Below are 18,257 nucleotides of genomic sequence, written 5' to 3'. Positions count from 1 at the left end.
CAGGGCTGAGCCACCACCGCTCGGCTAATCGAAGAGCCTCGTAGGTTCTCTTCACCCTCAAGAACCTTTCTGATAACTAGCTCTCGACCGGCTCCTTTTATGGCCTTGGGCAGCCCCAAGAGGCTGAGATGTATTTTGGACACAATCTGATCCTCATTTCGGAAGCGTCTCAGGCCCTCCTCTTCGCAGCTGGGGGAGACGGCGGCGGCTCCAGAGGCTCTCGGCCCGGCCCCCTGGCATCACGTTTCCTCTGAAGAGCCCCGTTATCTTGAAGAGAGGTGCCTGGCGCTCGTCACCGTGCTGGCAGTGACGGGGACGGTGGAGGGAAAGCGTGCGGGGCATCGGCACTGGCGAGTTGGGTGGGAGAAGTGGCTCTGGACCTGCTCACCTTTGGAGAGCCTTTGGGTCCCGCGGGGACAATCTCACGAGCCTGGCAGGACAGTGTGGCCGTCCAGCCGGGTCTGTTTGCCACTTGGGAAAGCCCCACGGGAGGAGAGAGCTGCGGTGTTACCTGGCACCAGGTGCGCGCGAGCCTGTCCCCCCGAGGACTGTGGCCCTTGCCGGCCACTGGGATGCACGCGCTGCGGAACTCGGTGCAGGCCTCGGACTGCAAGAACGAATGAAGCAAAGGAGGGAGATGGAGGCTCATCAGGCCCCCGGGCCTGGGCCCTGAACTGGAACAAACGGTCGCGGTGAAGGGACTAAAAGGACTCTGTCCTGGGCCACCTCTCCAGCTGTGTGCCATGACGTCACAGGGGCCGCCTAAGAGCGCCTGGCCGCAGGAGGCAGGACCCCGGGCCGAGGGGTGGAAGCTCCTTCGGATCCTCTGGCCGCGGGAGGAAAGATGTTGCGGCTTTTTGTCAACGGTCTGGACGGATTCGGACACCCTCGTCTCCTACCTCCCGTAGCCAGTGTGGCCACTCATGTTCCAAACTGTCCAGAAAACTCTAAAGAAAAATGCTCTGCGCCTCTCCAGGCTGACCCTGCTCACCGCGGGCACAGCTCCCGGAGGACAGGGACCGCCGGGAAGAGGCCTTGGGGACACAGGAGCCCCACCGCCCTGACCCGGCCCGGCCGGCGACTGGGAGCCCCAGCGGTGGCCGCCACCTGCAGCGGCCTGTGAGCCACTTGGGGGCACCACGGGAGGTGCCTGACCTGACCCTGCAACCGGGGAACTGCTTTTTAAAAGTAAAAGCAGGAGGCGAGCAAATCTCATCCCTACAGAGTGTGCGGCGGGACCACGGGAGCAGGGCTTCTCTGGCTCCCACGTCCCATCCTAGCCACAGACGGACCGTCCTAGTTGTCACCAGCTGGGGAAGAAAAGCAAAATATACTTTGTTAGTTACAAGGCCCAGAGGCCTTAGGGCTGGTGACCCCCCCCACCCGGTGGCCCCGGGGGTGCTAGTTCCCGAGGGTCACCGCTGGGCTGTTCTTGGGTGGCCGGGCCACGGGGCCGTGGGGGGGGGGGGGTGCAGGCGGCTCGGAGGCCCCGCGCGGCAGCAGGTGCCACAGGCCGGTGCCCTCGAGCGCGGACACCTCTCACCTGCGCACCGCGGGATCGCCAGGGACCAGGTGCCCCGTGACGTGCAAAGCGGCAGCGGTCCCCGGAAGCTCCCATCAAGCTGCGGTCCCGACCACGGAATGAACACGTTGTATTTCATTTTACTCCTTTTCTCCCTGGACTTCAGGGAAGTGACGCCCGCGTGCGCTCCAGCACCGCCTTCTCCTGCACAGGGTCGGGTCCCCTCGCCCGTCCTGGCAACCTTTGCAGCCCGTGGGTTCTAGACCGTTGGTGGCTCCAGGCAGCGCTAGGTAACAGGCCAGGAGGCGAGGGCCGCAGTGCGGAAGCGGCTTCCTCCTGGCGCGGCGGGCAGGACAGACCACCAGTGGGACCCACGCTGCAGTTCCAGTGCAATTCCGGGGGTGCAGTCCAGGGGTGCAATTCCAGGTGCAGTTCCAGGGGTACAATCCAGGGGTGCAATTCTAGGTGCAATTCCAGGGGTGCTTGGGCAAATGTGGCCACACACCTGGCACACAGCAGGTCTTCGGGAAACATCAGCCATGGGAGGAATGAGCACGGGGCCAGAGGTGGGGGAGGTCATCCTTGATCTGAGGGGCTGGGTATCACTGCAGTGGTAACTCCCATCTTCTCCCCACATTCTCCCTTTTTATTGTTTCAAGCAGGAGTGCAGATTTCCGGTTCCTTGCCCCGAAAGCAACCAGAGAAGCCACCTGCGGGAGCTGCTGGGTGACGCCGCCTGGTGACCAGGGGGCCCAGAGCCGAAGGCGCAGCAGGGAGACACAGGCGGGCCGGCGGGGCTGGGGCTCAGGCCCTGCGGCTCAGGGGCCCCCAGACTTCGGGGCCGGCAGCCTTAGCTGATGCCACCGCTGGAGGCACCAGGACACGGCCGGGGAATGAAGTTTTTGGGCCGTGGGGGCTCCGAGCAGAAGGAAGGCGGTTGCAAACATTGGGTGGGGTTTCTTTTTCCGTTAATTATGCTCACTGCACATGCTCTCCGCTTGTCACCTGTGCCCGTCCCTGGAAAAGCACGCACCACCTGAGGTCGGCTGGCCTTCACATGAGGGCCAGTTGGGGTTTTCCCATCTGAAGGTTTTCTTCCAAAGGCTGGTCCCACGCAAGCTCCAAGGCTGAGGACCTGAGGGGTCGTCCCATGGCCCTGGGCTGGATACAGGCTGCAGAAAGAGGGGGAGCCTGCTTCGTGTCTGCCCTCTTTGCCAGAGATCAGAGATACACTCGGGGGGCGGGGGAGAGACACGGGCGCTCGCTGAGGTGTGTCCCCAAAGCTCTGCAGCGCTCCAGAGCATTCATGCTGGGCCCTGTCGTCAGGGCCAGCTCCTCTCTGGCCAGCCTAAGCATCCTGACCCTCGCAAGCCAGAGCAGCGTGACTAACTCGCTCCAGCCCCCTCCCCTTCGACAGTCCAAGGTGTCAGGGACTCAGCACACAGATCCGTGGCCGCCTGGTGAAGTGCATGGTCACAGGGCAAGCAGCAGAGCAGTACCAAAGAGCGCAAGGAGCAGAGACGTGTCTTAAGCATGCTGATGGAGCCCCTGGAGTGTCTTATTGAAGATGGATGTGATTTAAAAAAATAATAATAATGGAAAGAAAGATCAAAAGTTTACTCAGTAGCCCATGGGTGTAAGGTGTTAGGGTTTACTGGATTCGGGGGCACACGGTGGACTACCTTTGCTGTGTCCGTTAGATATTGCAGAGTGACCTTAAAAATAAATTCATGGAAGGCCATGAAGGAAACCCAATTATTAGGGAATACCCAACTGTGATCATTCCTGGACAAGCAGGAACCAAAGCAGAAATTTCTAGGAAAGAACAAAGAATACGTCACAGCAAAATGTAAGGGACAAGAAAGCTACACTTAGAGGGAAATTTATAGATTTAAATACCTCTTTCTTAAAATAATAAGCCAAATGTTTGTCGAAAGAAATTAGAAAAACTATAATTCTTCTAAACAAGGGAAATCCAGAAGAGCAAATAAAGATAAAAAGCTTAAAATATGAAAATACAAGGTGAGAAGTATGGTTGAATGTATCAGCAAGTCTAAAACTTGGTTCTTTGAAAGAGTAAATTACCTAAATTTTGTGAGGCTGATTCAAGCGGGGGAAAGGAGAGGAAAATACATGAAATGAGAAATAAAGAGAACCACGGATACAAAGGGTAGTAAATAGATGATATATAATTAATTTAGATATATATGCGTGTGTGTGTGTGTATTACCCTGTGGTAACACACTTGAGTGCCTAGAGAAAATGGTAATTTCCTAGAAAAATTATCAACTAAACATAAGAAGTGGAATATCTGCACAGAGCAATCACCACTGCAGATAGTAAAAAGTTGATCAAAGCTCTACCGTCATTAACAAAGATCTATCGTTAACAAAACTCAGATGTTGCACATCTGAGTTTTATCTAATTTTTGAAAAGCAAGTAATGTCAACGCTTAGTTATTCTGGGCCATATAAAAATATGGGAAGCTCCCCAATTCTTTTTATAAAGGCAGAATGACATTGATACTGAGCACTGATAAGTTAAAAAACAAAACCACCCTCCAGACCAGTCCCGTTTGGTCACGTTCTATTTCTTCCTATGTACCTTGCGGGATTCATTTTGCTAGTATTTAACTTGGAAGGTTTGCATTTGTAATCCCAGGAGACACAAGTTGACGCTAAAGGACTTCTTCCTTCTTCTTGTTCTGCTGGGAGGAACGATCTTCACCGAGGAAAGCCCATCGGAATGGGTTTTGATGTCCCCTCACCTAGAAATAAGAGCAGAAAGCAGGAACGCAACTTGGATTCCAGTCACCATCGCAACAAGAAGACAGGAACCGTGGACCTTGAGCCAAAATGTGTAAGAACCACATAAAAAAACTATCATCTTAACTCGCTGTCCCCGAGGGGCTGCTCCGGCTCCGCCTCTCCGTACACTTGCGTGGAAGCCCTAACAAGGGCCGGAGGCTTGTCTTCAGGGGCAGCAGCACAAGGCGGGAGCTGAAAGGACAGCAGGTCCCCCCCTCCCCAGTGTCCAGGCCCAGGGAGACCAGAAGGGCAAGAGTGAGTCACGCCTTTGCTCCCACGAGTTGAGCAGAGGAATTGAGCAGAGATGTGGAGGAAAGAGCAACTGGGGTCACAGCCTGTTTGAGGAGCAACCCTGGGTTGTAAGGGAAAAGGTCTATTAAGGTGGCAGCAAGTTTGGAGAAGCCTCCCTGCCCCCTCCCGTGATTAGCTCCTCTCGCGGACGGATGGTGGACCCATCTTCCCCATCTTTTCCCCACCTTTCCCTCACCTTTCCCTCTCCATTCACTCCCTTGCCCCCTCGAAGTCTGACTCTTGCCTCCCCTCTCCAAGAAACCCCTTCAAAGTCCTAATTATAAATTCACGAGGTGCTTCTAATCCCTCGTGTTTCATTTCTTTGCTGCGTCCCCTGCAACCGAGGTTTCTAACGACTCGCCCTGGGCCACTTCCACTTGCTCCAGCCCCCGGGCTCTGGAAACGTTCACTTAAGCTCCCTGCAATCGGGAGTCCCAACGCAGGTCACGATCTCTCTGGGACTTTGGTTTTCTCCTCTGTTGAATCAAATAATTATAGTAGATAATCACTACATGCTCCTCCAGCACGAATTTACAGTTCCAAGCCTCCCTTGGGCCTTCTCGGTTGGCACCAACCCCTCTCCTCTGACTGTGCATGAAGTTTTATTCGCGTCTGTCAGGAATTGCATCACCTCGCTGGACAAGTCATTTGAACATCACCGCAGGTCAGGATTTCCGTTAGGGGAAGAAGCAAAGAGGCCAACGAGGCAGACACGGTCACTGCCCCCAAGAGTCGCGCTGCGGGCGTGGATATAGGAGGTCCGCCTCTTCCAGGGTAGTTTCCTCAGAGCGGGATCCAGCCGCATCTCCCCTCCGGGGCTCTGCACAGATGCAGCGGAGAGGGAAAACTTGCCCGAAGCAGGAGAAGCTCCTGTGCACCTAACGTCACCTGTCACCTGCCCACTTACGTGGCTCTTGCAGGAGGGACAGCAGCCAGCAGGGCGTGCAGCGGGGGAGGAGGTGCGCTGGTGGCGCCTTCCCCACCCACTGCCTGCCTTACCGCTCACCGGGAACCTTTCAGGAATCTAAAGACAATGGGAAACAAACTGTAAAGGACAGTCGTTTGTTTGAGCACAGGGCCGAGGTCTCAAATAGAGGAGCCTTTCATTTCAGATAGAGGACCCGACGTTATTTTTCTTCTTTTGCTTAAGTAAAGCCGGATGTGCAGCAGGTGTGAATCGCAGGCTTCCGAAGGCCGTCAGGACACATGGCCATCTGGGTTCGGGTCACGAAAGAACTCCACGAACACTTACGTGTAAGCATCAGGGACACGAAAACTTTTTTTTTTTTTTTTAAAAAGGCACCCCTATGAGAAAACATTTTAAGAACGGCAATGCTGAAGAGTGGCGAGGTCTCCCACGGACTGCTGGGTCTGCAGGTTCTCATCAAATTTTTCTTCTCGCCACAAATTCTCATCAAGCAAAACCGAGCTGTAGGACTGAGTTCTATTCAATGGGTAGAGCCTCTGACCTGGAACAGCCCGTCATGCACCATGCTGTTTCCTCCATGACTCCTGTTATCCTTTGTGGAAGCTGTTCCTGGGTATTTGGTCTATAAGAACCAACAGTTCAGGGCTGAAAAAATGGTACTTTTAAGCCAAAGACAGTCCACTTTCCAAGTCACCAGCTAGAGGTGTCCTAAGGGCCCGCTGGGAGGACTTCCATGAGCAAAGCAAACCACCGTGGGGCCTTCAGAGGATCTGGGTCCTCGGTAAATTAAATGTAAACCCACAGGTGTATTTGGGACACCAACACTTTTAGGGTTGGGAGACACAGGAAGACACGCTGGTTGCTGCAATACACAAAAGTTTATTTTTTATTTTTTTTTTCTTTTCTGAAGGCAAAATATAATAGAACCGAACATCAATGAATTTTGTACAACAAAAACAGCTTTTAATATGGAACAGACAGTCCATGAACAATTTAAAATCTCGGAATGGCTTCCCTTTTTCAAAGTCATGCTTTCTTGCGGTCCACGAGGAGTTGGCACGAAGAGATGGTGGCAGCCCACTGGGCGAGGCGCGTGAAAGGGCAGGCGGGCTTCCCTAGATCCGCGTCAGCTGGTGCCACAGGCTGGATGGGAGGATGCTTTCCACTTTCTCCATGACAAAGTTCAAGGGGGCAAACAAAGTGCTGAGGAACTGCAAGGAGACCAGAAGGGCACAGAGTCAGGACAGACGCCGTTCAAGACTGTAAAACGGACCTCTCCAACCTGTGCGCGCACCTGCACCCCACGCCTCGGCGCCGTGCAAGTCTCAAAGGGTGCAGTTTTATATTTCTGCTACAGGAAACCCAGGTTGATGGCCACACCTGCCCTACAGCCCCCACCCCCAGCCGCGACACAGCGGGGAGAAGCCCCTCCGCTCCTGACAGCCGGCCCGCCAGTCCCAGGCCGTCCGATCCCGCGCAGGTGACTCAGGCAGTGGGGTGACAAGTAGGCAGAGGAGCTACAAGACGGTACAACCCCGACCACCTGCCGCCTCGCTGGGTACACAACTCACTTTAGGGGGAGAGGGTTTTGGGAAGTCAGGTTATAGGGCTGTGAACTGCCGGGGTGCCCTGGGTGCCCGTGCTGGTCTCTGAACCCTCCGCTCCATGGAGTGGGTCGCGGGGCCGGGGGTGGGGGCAGCCCACTGGCCGGTCCGGGGATGACAGGGCCTCATCGAAGCGCCGCCCTGAGATCTCTAGGATCTCTTTCATCTGGTTTCTAAACTCCTTTCTGCTTTTCGTGTGGAGAATAATGCTCGCTAACCAGGCCTGTTCAGGGAAGCCAAGTGCCCGCCTGAGGCTCACTGCCCCTAACCCCAAATTTGTTCTGATCATGTTCTGTGAAGGCTCAGCTTCATCCCACGGGCCGGCCAGCCTCGGGGAGAAGAGGCCCCCCAGCAGAGCTCCGCACGAGGGTGCTCTCCTCGCTCCCTGAGTGTTCAGAACCTTATTATCCTGCCAGGGCTCGATACCTGGGTCCTACCCTGCGGAGTCGTCTGTCCTAGTCCCTTGTTCCCGGCAAAACGCTGTCTCCACCGCCAAGGATTTCCCACAGACGTACAGTGTGGCACAGAAACACGCACGCAGAGCGGGGCATGGTTCTGGGGTCGAGGTAGGAGGGTCTTTAATGAAGTTAAAACAGGCCCCTGCACCGCCCCTATGTTCTACGGATTCCAGATCTTCAAGGCGACGGGAGGCAGAGTCTCCGAAATTCACCCGACCTCAGAATCTTGCCTTCTTTGTTGTTTTTAAGAACCAGTAGAATCCTAACCGGGAAGGTGTGTGACACGTTACAGCTGGACCGGTAAGTGCAGCTTGACCGTTAGGGTCAAGGAAACTCAAGATTTGGGGATCCTTCCCCATGGTGTGTCTTTTACATCAATTAAATATATTTAGTCTATAAGGCGGCCAAGTGCTGGATGAGCTCTCCATAGAGGAGGCCGGGGCAAAACTCCCAGTGCCAGGAGGCCCAAAGCCCAGGGCCAAGGGAAGGGACAGGCAGCCACTAAGGGCCCCCCCACCCCACGAGGTCCTACCCACACAGACAGACGGCCACAGGATGGGAGACAGAAGCCCAAAGAGAGCACCGGGAGGGTTCACAGAAGGGAGAGGATCCATTCTGCTGGAAGGAGTGGGAAGAGCTTAGAGTCAGGCAAGCGCAGCAGCCGCAGTGGACGGCAGGGACGTCACACCGCACAGGACGGGAAAGGACGGTCGGTCGGGAGAGACCCGAGTGGGCGAGGCCCGGGCTCGGTGCGCAGTCACTGGTCTGACCACGAGGCCGTGCGCAGCTCCCTCCACCCGGAGCGATGGCTGAGGCCCGGCTGAGGCCCTGCTGAGGACCCGGCTGAGGACCCGGCTGAGACCCGGCTGAGGACCCCGCTGAGGACCCTGCTGGACCCGGCTGAGGCCCTGCTGAGGCCCGGGCCTCCAGAGCATGCGGGGAGGGCGCCAAATGGCGCTGCCTCTGCAGCTAAACAGGCACCGCGTTAGCACCGAGCAAACGCGGACGGCCCTTTGGTCGCCTTCTGGAACCGTCCCTCGCTGTGGGCACAGAACCCCCGGGGAGGCTCACCGTGCGGCCCAGGAACCAAGAATCCCTGCCCAAGCTGCTAGGACAGCGTCCGTAAAACCCTAGTTCCGAGATGTTGTTTGTCACCAGAGGCCACCAAGCGCGTGGCCACCGTGTACTAGCTCTAGAAAGGGGCTGGGCGCGCAGGTAGCGGTCAGCGGCCACCCCACGGGATGCCGGGGCGCCCCGCAGCGCGGTGGTACTGGGGTGAGGTCACCACGCCCTGAAGACCTGAGCCAGGGCAGAGTCAGAGCCGCAGCAGCCGGGGGCGGCGGGCACAAGCACTGCTCACGGGCTGGGCCCGGGCCGTTGGGGCGTCAGGCAGCCTCAGCCCGGGGGGCCCACAGGGCCTGCTGCCTCGGTTTGGGGCCTCAGCCGACTTGCATCACAAGGCACAGTGAGGCCTCCAGAATTCAAGGGGGACGTGTGCGGCCCATGTCGGCCACTGCCCCCCTTCCCACCCCGCGCCACGCAGCGCCCCCCGCCTCCTCCGTGAGGCCCGCACGACGAGGGGGCCCCAACACCCCCACGCCCTCGGTTCTCGGGTCCCCCTCCCGTCCGGGGTGCTCCTCCAGAGAGCAGGGAAAGGATCCCCAGGGCCCTTTCCTAAAGATGCTAATTCTCCGGCGGCGGCTGCCTTCCTCCTGGGCCCACCTCCCGCCTCCTCATCCTCATCCCTCCCCGCGGGGAGGCAGGCAGTGCGGGGACGGGGTGTCTGGGGCTGCTGAGCCCGCCCACTTGGGGACCACACGGAGGCTAGAGGCTCCCATCGGGAGCCACGGAGGGGGCGTCTGCGGGACAGGCCCTGCTCGGACGTCCGCCTAGACCTCTTCGCACTTAGGGACATCAGTGAGTACGGGTTTTGGCCGGCGACTCCGCCGAGGCACAGAGGAACAGCGGTTCCACCTGCGCACTTGGGACACCATGGCCTGAGAAGTTAAGTCTGGATGAGCAACAGCAGGCAGCCCCGGAACGGCCCGTCCGGCTCAATGTCCAAAACTGCCGTCCGGAGGCCAGAGATACGTGGTCCGAAACACACACGACTCCATCAGCGTCTTAGGGTGACAAACGCCAACTGGACTAACCACAGGAGCGTGAGCGTGACGCTTCAATCGCCTGCTCCTCCTTTTCCCGAAACCCCATCGGGTAGAGGCAGCTCACGGCTCCCCGCGCTGCCGCCGCTTATCTCCAGAAGTGCCAGGTGCCCTGCTGCGACCAGACAATTGACATTTCTCTGTAATCAATGTCAGACTTCAAAGGGGTCAGGGCCCGTAAGTGAGGCCGGGAGTCGGGGGCCGGGGGCGAAGGAGGGGGTGCGAGGAGGAAAGCCAGAGCCCTTCAAAGCCCGCGGGGTCAGAACGCTGACCTTCCCACATTCTGTGAGGGGCTGGGCCGGGGACCATGACTTATTTCTATGAGCGACCGACCTTATCTCATTCTAGGACGACTTGGCCTTAAGTCCTCGAGGTAGATTAGATTTGGGGGTGGGGGGGTGGGGGGGCAGCTGAAGCCGCTCATCTGACTGCCATCCAGGGGCTGGCGCCTTGCTGTGTGCGTCTCCACATATGAACACATGGGCCAGCTCCCTGCACCTCCTAAAGTCATCATCCCAGGGATCCCAGGCGAGGCCGGAGTCCTTTCACAGCTACAAGTGGCCGCGGGGTGGCCTGGGGGTGGCCGCAGTGACCTGCAGCCTGGGGGAGGGTGCGGTGGGGTGGGGAGGGCCTGGCCCCCGCAGACCATCCACCTTCCTTCCCCACGAAGGCTCTCCAGGCATTCTGGAAGCTGTGAAACCTTCGGGAAGGGCAAGACGAGCGTGGCCTTCCAGACAGAGCTTTAAGGGCACACCGACGGCACCGCATCTGGAGACCGCGAGCGGCCGACCGACCCCCACAGCCTGCAGGGTCCAAGCCACGGGGGCCGTAAGGCAAAGTGACATTTCATCCGATCATCTGATCTGGACTCAAAACCGAGGCCTTGGAAACATGAAAGGATCCCTAATGAACACATCGCCCTGAAATTCTGGAGTCTTTTCGAAAGAAGACCCAGGTGACCTCCACTTACCACCCCCCAAGTCCCCCTGCCTTGGAGCCCTTTCAGGCGGCTCGTCACCCCGCTCGGCCTGGTGGTCTTGCCCGGCTGCACACCTGGATCGCCTGGGAGGCGTCTGAAAACTCACGTGCCCCTGCCGCACCCCAGGCCCCGAGGTCAGCACCCCCAGGGGGAGGCGGCAACCCCCAGGCACTCGTCAGCCTCCCGGATGCTTCCAGGTGCAGCCAGGGCAAAACCCCTGATGCCTAGAAAGCTTTCGCCTCAACAGCTCACCCCGGGACGGGCAAGTGGCTGTTAAAAAGTTCAGCTGGCCCCAGGCCGGTGTTCTTAGAAGCAAACGTAGCCCTCAACCCCCGTCCGTCTTCAGAACCTGCTGGAATCCTTGTTGAAAACACGGATTGCGGGGTGGCCGACACCCAAGGTTCTGACTTTCTGGGGGTGGAGCCAAACGGATCCATGTCCCCTCGGGTCCATCCTGACCCGAAACTCCCGCCAAGTGCTCTCTGCTTGTTAGACGAGGAACACCGGGACAGTGACACACTCTGACAGAGAAGACTTGAAAACTTTAAGAGAAGAACATTTGAAGGAGGAAGAATAACGGCCTAGCGTTGTAAGTATATTCGTTTCACATTTTACTAAGTTGAACTCTAGTCAGGATTTTGGCGACGGTTCTTACTCAGAGGTTGGCTTGGGGGGATGACGATGAGTAGCAGAGGCCCACAGACTGGGGGGCATCCAACCAGGGGGCTCCTGGGGGCCGGGATCACGGGCCAAACGGGAGACTTCAGGAAATTTGGGATGTTCTACCAAGAGTCGGTAGGGCTTGGGGGGGGGGCCGTGAAGGTCTTAGCTGCCTAAGAACGTGCAAGACGGAGGGAGGCAGATCTGATCGCAGAAAGACGCCTTCCGAGCAATCCAACCACGAAACGGGCTTTGGTGTTAAGTAGGGGAGTCCCCATCAGAGCAATCAAGAAGAGTCTATGTGACCTGCCTGACATTACTGCCGAAGGCAGTTTGGTTAAGGTCCCTCTGAACTCTAACTCTAAGATTAAAACTGCAAAAACAAGAGGAGAGGGCAGCCCTGATGGCCCAGCGGGTTGGCGCCGCCTTCAGCCCAGGGCATGATCCTGGAGACCCGGGATCGAGTCCCACGTCGGGCTCCCTGCGTGGAGCCTGCTTCTCCCTCTGCCTGGGTCTCTGTCTCTCTCTCTCTCGGTGTCTCTCGTGAATAAATGAATAAAATCTTAAAAAAAAAAAAAAACAAGAGGAGAAATGCTAAACTGTATCTGATTCTTCACATTGCCTCTTTCTGCAGAAACCACTACCGTTTATTTATTTGACAATCATTTATTGAAAACCTACTAAGTGCAAGGCACTGTGCAAAGCTTTGGGGATACAGAGACGAGGAAGACACGGTCCTGCTCTCAAGGAGCTCACATTCTAAAAGGGGGACAGACACGTTTCCAATAGTTATAATATAGTACAGGAAATGTGATGAAATAGGTATTCATGGAATACTGTGGGATCTCAGAGGAGAGACCTCGAACTCAGCTTAGGAGAAACCCGGAAAGAAAGCTGAGTGAGAAAGAACGAAGAGGAGTTAGTCGAGCAGACGAGCCGGAGTGGTGACGGGGAAGGGCATTCCATGCAGAGCAAACGGCATGTGCAAAGGCACCGGGGTGCCCAAGAGTCTGGGCATCTGGGATGGTGAGTAATTCACTGTGGCCCAAGAGCGGTGTCTGTGCAAGAGCTGGGAGAGATGAGGCTCAAGAGGCAAGCAAAGACCAGATCAGAAGGGGCCTCGTGGCTACAGAGCTGAGGCTTTATCCCCGAGTCAGCGGGAAACCTCGGGAGAAACTCAGGCAGGGAAGTGGCAGGCTCAGACTTGCAGTCTGGAAAGCCCGTTCTTGTGTCAGTGCGGAAGGAAGACGGCAGGGGCGGAAACCGGAGGCAGGGAGACCAGTGAAGACTCCTGCGGAGGAGTCCAAGCAAGAAACCACCAAGACCTACACTAGGGGGGAGCCGCTGAGGGCCTGGAGCTCGGAGGCCGCCACTGTGGAGGCCGAGGCAGGCAGGATGGGGGCGGGGACAGGGGCTCCAGGGCTGCTGTGTCTCTGGCTCCAGTAACCGGGCGGGGCGGGGAGGGGCGGGAGTACGTTCAGTTTTGGAAATGCGGAGATTGAGGTGCCGGTGGCAATTCCAGGTCATCTTCAAGGTGCATGAAAATACTCTGGCAATTCCAGTCCCTGAGCTCTGCCGAGCAGAACATGTCAATCATCTGGAAAGGGATTAAATGGGGCCAGCCCCGTTAGAAGCGGTCCCTCCGGACTCCGCTCGCCTGCAGATCAGAAGGGAGGTCCAGGGCCGGGCACCCGATGCTGCGTCCCCGACGCCTGCCGCTGGGAGCTCGGCCGCGGCGCAATCAGGCCACGCATCCTCCGCCCGCGCAGCCTAAGGCTCCTTGGCTGTCGGCGTAGACGGCCCTCCTCATCAAGGCTCCCCTCCTAGCCTCCCGCGGGCCCTTAGCCGATGCCGTTCCCTACGCGCCTGCCGGTGCCCCTCAACTGCGAGCCCGCGCGTCCCCTCGGGTCGTGGCCCGAGGAGGCCGAAAGTTTAGGCCCATAAGACGGTGTTTGCTCAGATCATCTTTGGAAATGTGAGTCTCACGGTCGTTGGAGGAAGAGCCACCACACGTCAAGGTCAGAGACGGTGCCGTTCAGGTGGGGCGACGCTGCACACGCTCCCTTGGGTTCTCGGGGGCTGGGCCGCCCCTCTTGGGCTAACCCTTCCCCGCTACGCGCGGTTTTGAAACGTGGGAGCTGTCTCGGGAAACGCGGCCAGGCGCTAAGAGGCCCCGGGCGCCCTCCCCGGCCCTGCCCTCCCCGGCCCTGTCCTGCCCCCGCCGGGGACTCCGCTCACAAGGCGCAAACCAGGCAGCGAGCAGAGCATCAGCACAGCACGTCCTTTCCCACACGATGCTCTGTCCCCGGACGCCGTTCCCCTAGGCCCCCCGCCGCCCCCCCACCCCGCCGCCTCATCCCTCGGGCTCCCACCCCACCTGGTCTCTTGGGGCTCTCCCCGCCACCGCCTCATCCCTGGGCCTCCCTCACCCCCACTGGCCTCATCCCTCGGGCCTCCCCGCCTCAGCCTCCCCCCTTCCCTCCCTCCCCACCGCCCCCCCCCCCCCAGGCGAGTACTCACGGCTTTCGCGAAGACCCCCATGAGCTCCGGGAACTGGTGCGTCAGGAGGGCCAGCATGGCTGTGAAGGAGCACAACCCGGCAGTGAAGAGAATGAAGAAGGGGAGCTCCTTCTTCGGGTAAACTGAGACTTCGTGGAAAGCTGCGGGGGAGACGGAGAGGGCCGCGTGAGTGCCGGGGAAGCACCCGGGGCGGCGGGGGGGCCTCCTGGAGCCGAGGGTGCAGGCAGGTGCAGGCAGGTGCAGCCCGGGGCCAGCCAGCACCCAGCACCCAGCACCCAGCACCCAGCACCCAGCCCGTGCACAGGCCGCAGGCCGACCGAGGACGCCGCACCCGCGGGCCGGCGACACCGTCCTTGCCCAGCGCCCAGCAGCACCGCCCTCACCTTACGAAATACATGTTCCTTGGACAAAACCCGGAAAATCCAGAAATAAATATACCGGGGGCCAAAACCCCTTCCCCCAGACTTGGCGTTTTCCGGTAGCTTCATAGCGGTGTCAGGAGGCTGTGTCGGTGCGTCGTGAGCGGTGCCCTGGGGACTTGGGGACCTGGCGCCCTGGGGACCTGGCGCACCGGCCGCCCCGCCCGCACGGCCCCGGCGGACTCTCCGCCAAGCTCCGGCGAGCACCCCACAGACACACGTGGGGCTCCGAGCTCCTTTCACGACTTTACAGTTTCAACGGTTGGGTTTGGGGGACCCGGAAAGCAGGTGGCAGCGGCGGCAGCGGCTGGACTCCCTGCTCCGGGCCCAGGGCGCCTGCACGCTGGGTGGTGGCGGGGGGCGGGGGGCAAGGGCTGGGCCCACCGCTCCAGCCGAAAGGCCCCAAGCGCCCGCTTTCTTCAGGAAAGGCCCCTCCTCCGGGGCTCAGCTCCCACGACTTACAGCCCGGGTGGGGGGGGCAGGGCCCGCGTGCACCCCTGGGGGGGCGACGGCAGGGGACGGGGACAACCCGCCCGACCCTGTCCTACCAGCGAAGCTGTTCCCGCGGACACAAACCGGACTTAAGCGTTTTAAAACGGCGCTTTCCAGAGCCGGCCTTCCGGGGGGGTGGGGGGGCACCGTGCGGAGCTCTCCTGCGGGGCAGGGGGGGCAGGGAGGAGGCACCGCCAACCTGCGGGGCTTCCGCTGAGGGAGGTAGCGGGAGTCGGGCCGGAGAGCCTGGCCGCCACCGTGGGAGCATGTGGTAACAGCTCGGCAGGATGGCGGGGGGACCCCAAAACCCCATCACTGGGGTTCAGGGCCGGGGCTCCCTCCTGCTGCCGCACACACACCCCGACTCTCCGCGGACCCTCACCAGGTGCTCCCGGGACCCCCGCCATCCAGGGCCTGCATCAGCACAGGGGACACGGCTGCACCCCCGCCCCAGTGACCGTCCTTGGGCGATGCCGCTGGCGGCTGGTGCTGCCCCCCATCCCCGACTCGCACGGCGGCCTCTGAAGGCGGGGCTCCCTCTACAAGCTCCAGTCGGGGAGGCTGCATTGGAGCAGCCGGGCAGCTCGGCACCACACTGCACCTGGCCCCTAACACCCACTCCGAACCCGGGGTCTCTGTGCTCAGGCCAGCCCCCGACACCCACCCTGAACCCGGGGTGTCTGTGCTCAGGCCAGCCCCCGACACCCACCCTGAACCCGGGGTGTCTGTGCTCAGGCCAGCCCCCGACACCCACCCTGAACCCGGGGTGTCTGTGCTCAGGCCAGCTCCCCACACCCACCCTGAACCCGGGCTCTCTGTGCTCAGGCCAGCCCCCCACACCCACCCTGAACCCGGGGTGTCTGTGCTCAGGCCAGCCCGCACATGACGCCTCATCTACACTGCAGGGCCCCGAGGTCTTTCCCTTTGATGAACCTGGACAGCCTTGAGGGCAGGATGCCAGACCCGCTCCCATAACTCACTTTAGCACATATGCCATCAAGTGGGGACAGGGGTTGGGAGAAGAGTCATGAAAGTCAAGGAAGGCTACGGGCATTTATCACCGCCCCCCACATCCCCCCACTGCGGCGCCCCCCCCTCACTGGCCCCAGAGGGGAGGACGCAAGGAGCACTTACACGGAAGCAGCTCTCGATCTGCTGTTTCTGTACAGATGGGGTAAGGGTAAAACAGATGCCCCTTTTCCAAGGGATAAGGGATCATCCGAAAAGCTGAAAACAAGAGACAATATGTTAGAGGTTCGATATTTGTCTCCCAACTTCTCAGTTTCAAAGAGAGGTTTTGAGCATTTTTATTTTTTATTTTTTGAGCATTTTTATAATGATAAACAGTTCTACAAGGAACTCCCAGGAAGGCTGCAGGAGTCACCCAAAGCCCGAGCTCCACGCCAGAGGAGCTGTCAGAGGTGCAGTATGATGTGTGACTCACACTTAATCTCACACTATATGTTCTGGGCAAACCTCACAGCACTGGGTGGGTTGGGGTGCAGAGGAGCAGGGAAGCCATCGCTTCGGTGCCCGGGATTTCCTCATCTATAAAGTATCATTAAAATGTCAAGAGCACTGACTCAATCTAGCTCAACTGATGCTAATAACACAAACGTGGATGGAAACGCTTCCCCAAGAAGCACAGGTGGAGGGACTTGCGGAAGCTCATTGCAGATGTACAAATACGAAAGGCATTCTACTACGTCTATTTAAAAAAAAAAAAAAAAAAAACAGGTCCAGGTGGATGAGAATTCCAACCAAGATGCACACAAACAAAAATCTAAAATCCCGCATGACTTAGGAGCGATTTCTCAACTCGGTTGGAAACTTTTCAACCTTCAATATCATGGGGGGGGGGGGGGGGGAGTGGATCGGGAGAGATGGATTATCTGTGTTTTGATGATGTCAGGCCACCTAAGTTCTGCCTTTGTGGCTTCAGATAACATTAGGTCTCTCGCTGAATTATGGCTTTCCAATCAAGCCGTCCCTTTTCCATTATCACGGGTGTTACCCTCCCTGTTACGATGTCATCAGCATGTTAGTCTCACTGTTGCTAGGAACGCAGGGCTCACGGAGTGATTCTTCTCCAGCAGATGTCCCATAGCTGCAGCACGCCGCACGCCGCACGTATAAAATGTAAGAACTACGCCCTACGTGGGCGATGCCAGATAACAATCCTTGCCCTCGTGTGTGTCAAAGACGGGGGAGGGGGGGCCACCACAGCAATCTTGCGGGCCTTAAATGCTATCGCTCAAGGAATCCTTGCTACATCCTCGGCGGCCTGGTTACCTACGCCTTCTCGAAATGCCATCGGTGTGCGCTATTCATCTTCTGCGTACTCGTTTCAAACAGGAATCAGAGACAAAGAATGTTCTCCCTCCCAAGACATGACAAGGTTCCATTGTAACCGGCATCCGTGCACATATGGTATTTATTCTGGTGTCTGAATATTATTTAAAAGTAAAAACATTATGTATGTGAGTCCAGCATTTGGAATGCAGTCAATCCGCACCACAGTGGTATCACTCCGAGGTTACAGCACATTGCCATGGAGAATATAAATCACCACGAACGTGGGATTAGAGCAGAGCCAGTTTGCTGGCAGTTGGCTGAGGTAAAAATGTTATCAATTTCCCTCTTGTAACAGAAACCTCTTAAACAGAGATTAAAACATTAAAAACACCCCAGACTTTAACTCTTCTTAAAATGAAAGGCTCACCCCTGGTTCAATCAGACTTTTCTTTCGTGCAAACAAAGATGACTTTTGCCGGCGACCGACCGTGGGAGCGCCCGCACGGGCCGTTCTCTGCACAGGTTGCTAACGCACAGAGATCACGCCAAGGAACCAGTATCTCTCAAGAGGTTTTTGCAAGACGAGGGGGAGAAGATATTACAGAACAACCACAGCAACAAGACCCTTTTAGCGCCTTTATGGAAGACACCGAACATCTCTTCTGGGAAGTAGCGTCCTTAAATTTATCTTTTTATTTTTTTTAAAGATTTTATTTATTTATTTATTTATTTATTCATTCATTCATTCATTCATTCATTCATTCATGAGAGAGAGAGAGAGGCAGAGACACAGGCAGAGGGAGAAGCAGGCTCCATGCACCGGGAGCCCGATGTGGGACTCGATCCCGGGTCTCCAGGATCACGCCCTGCGCTGAAGGCAGGCGCTAAACCGCTGAGCCACCCAGGGATCCCCAGCGTCCTTAAATTTAAACTGCAATATGCCACGGTTTTATTTATTTATTTTTATTTATGTATTTATTTTAAAGATTTATTTATTCATCATAGAGAGAGAGAGAGAGAGAGAGGCAGAGACACAGGCAGAGGGAGAAGCAGGCTCCACGCCGGGAGCCCGACGTGGGACTCGATCCCGGGACCCCAGGATCGTGCCCTGGGCCGAAGG

General features: G+C 57.7%; 1 protein-coding gene across 15 annotated transcripts in view; it reads right to left on the bottom strand.

Moving 5' to 3' along the window:
• Window positions 1-6,407: 6,407 nt before the first annotated feature.
• Window positions 6,408-18,257, bottom strand: part of ST7 (suppression of tumorigenicity 7) — a 241,122-nt gene continuing 229,272 nt past the window's right edge. For 6 of the 15 annotated variants that reach the window (XM_025464750.3, XM_035698285.2, XM_025464756.3 and 3 more), the window contains 3 exons: window positions 15,977-16,069; window positions 13,932-14,071; window positions 12,051-13,008 (listed from right to left, as the gene is read on the bottom strand). In XM_025464750.3, the coding sequence (XP_025320535.1) occupies window positions 12,889-13,008; window positions 13,932-14,071; window positions 15,977-16,069 (353 nt within the window). In that variant the 3' untranslated portion in view covers window positions 12,051-12,888. Of the gene's footprint in view, window positions 6,760-12,043; window positions 13,009-13,931; window positions 14,072-15,976; window positions 16,070-18,257 lie in introns of those variants that run through there. The other 9 variants (XM_025464753.3, XM_049093844.1, XM_025464755.3 and 6 more) reach the window with 5 other exon arrangements.

This window comes from Canis lupus, chromosome 14 (assembly GCF_003254725.2).
Source record: "Canis lupus dingo isolate Sandy chromosome 14, ASM325472v2, whole genome shotgun sequence".
In the NCBI taxonomy this organism is placed as follows: Eukaryota; Metazoa; Chordata; class Mammalia; order Carnivora; family Canidae; genus Canis; species Canis lupus.
This window is presented reverse-complemented; position numbering and strand designations above follow the sequence as displayed.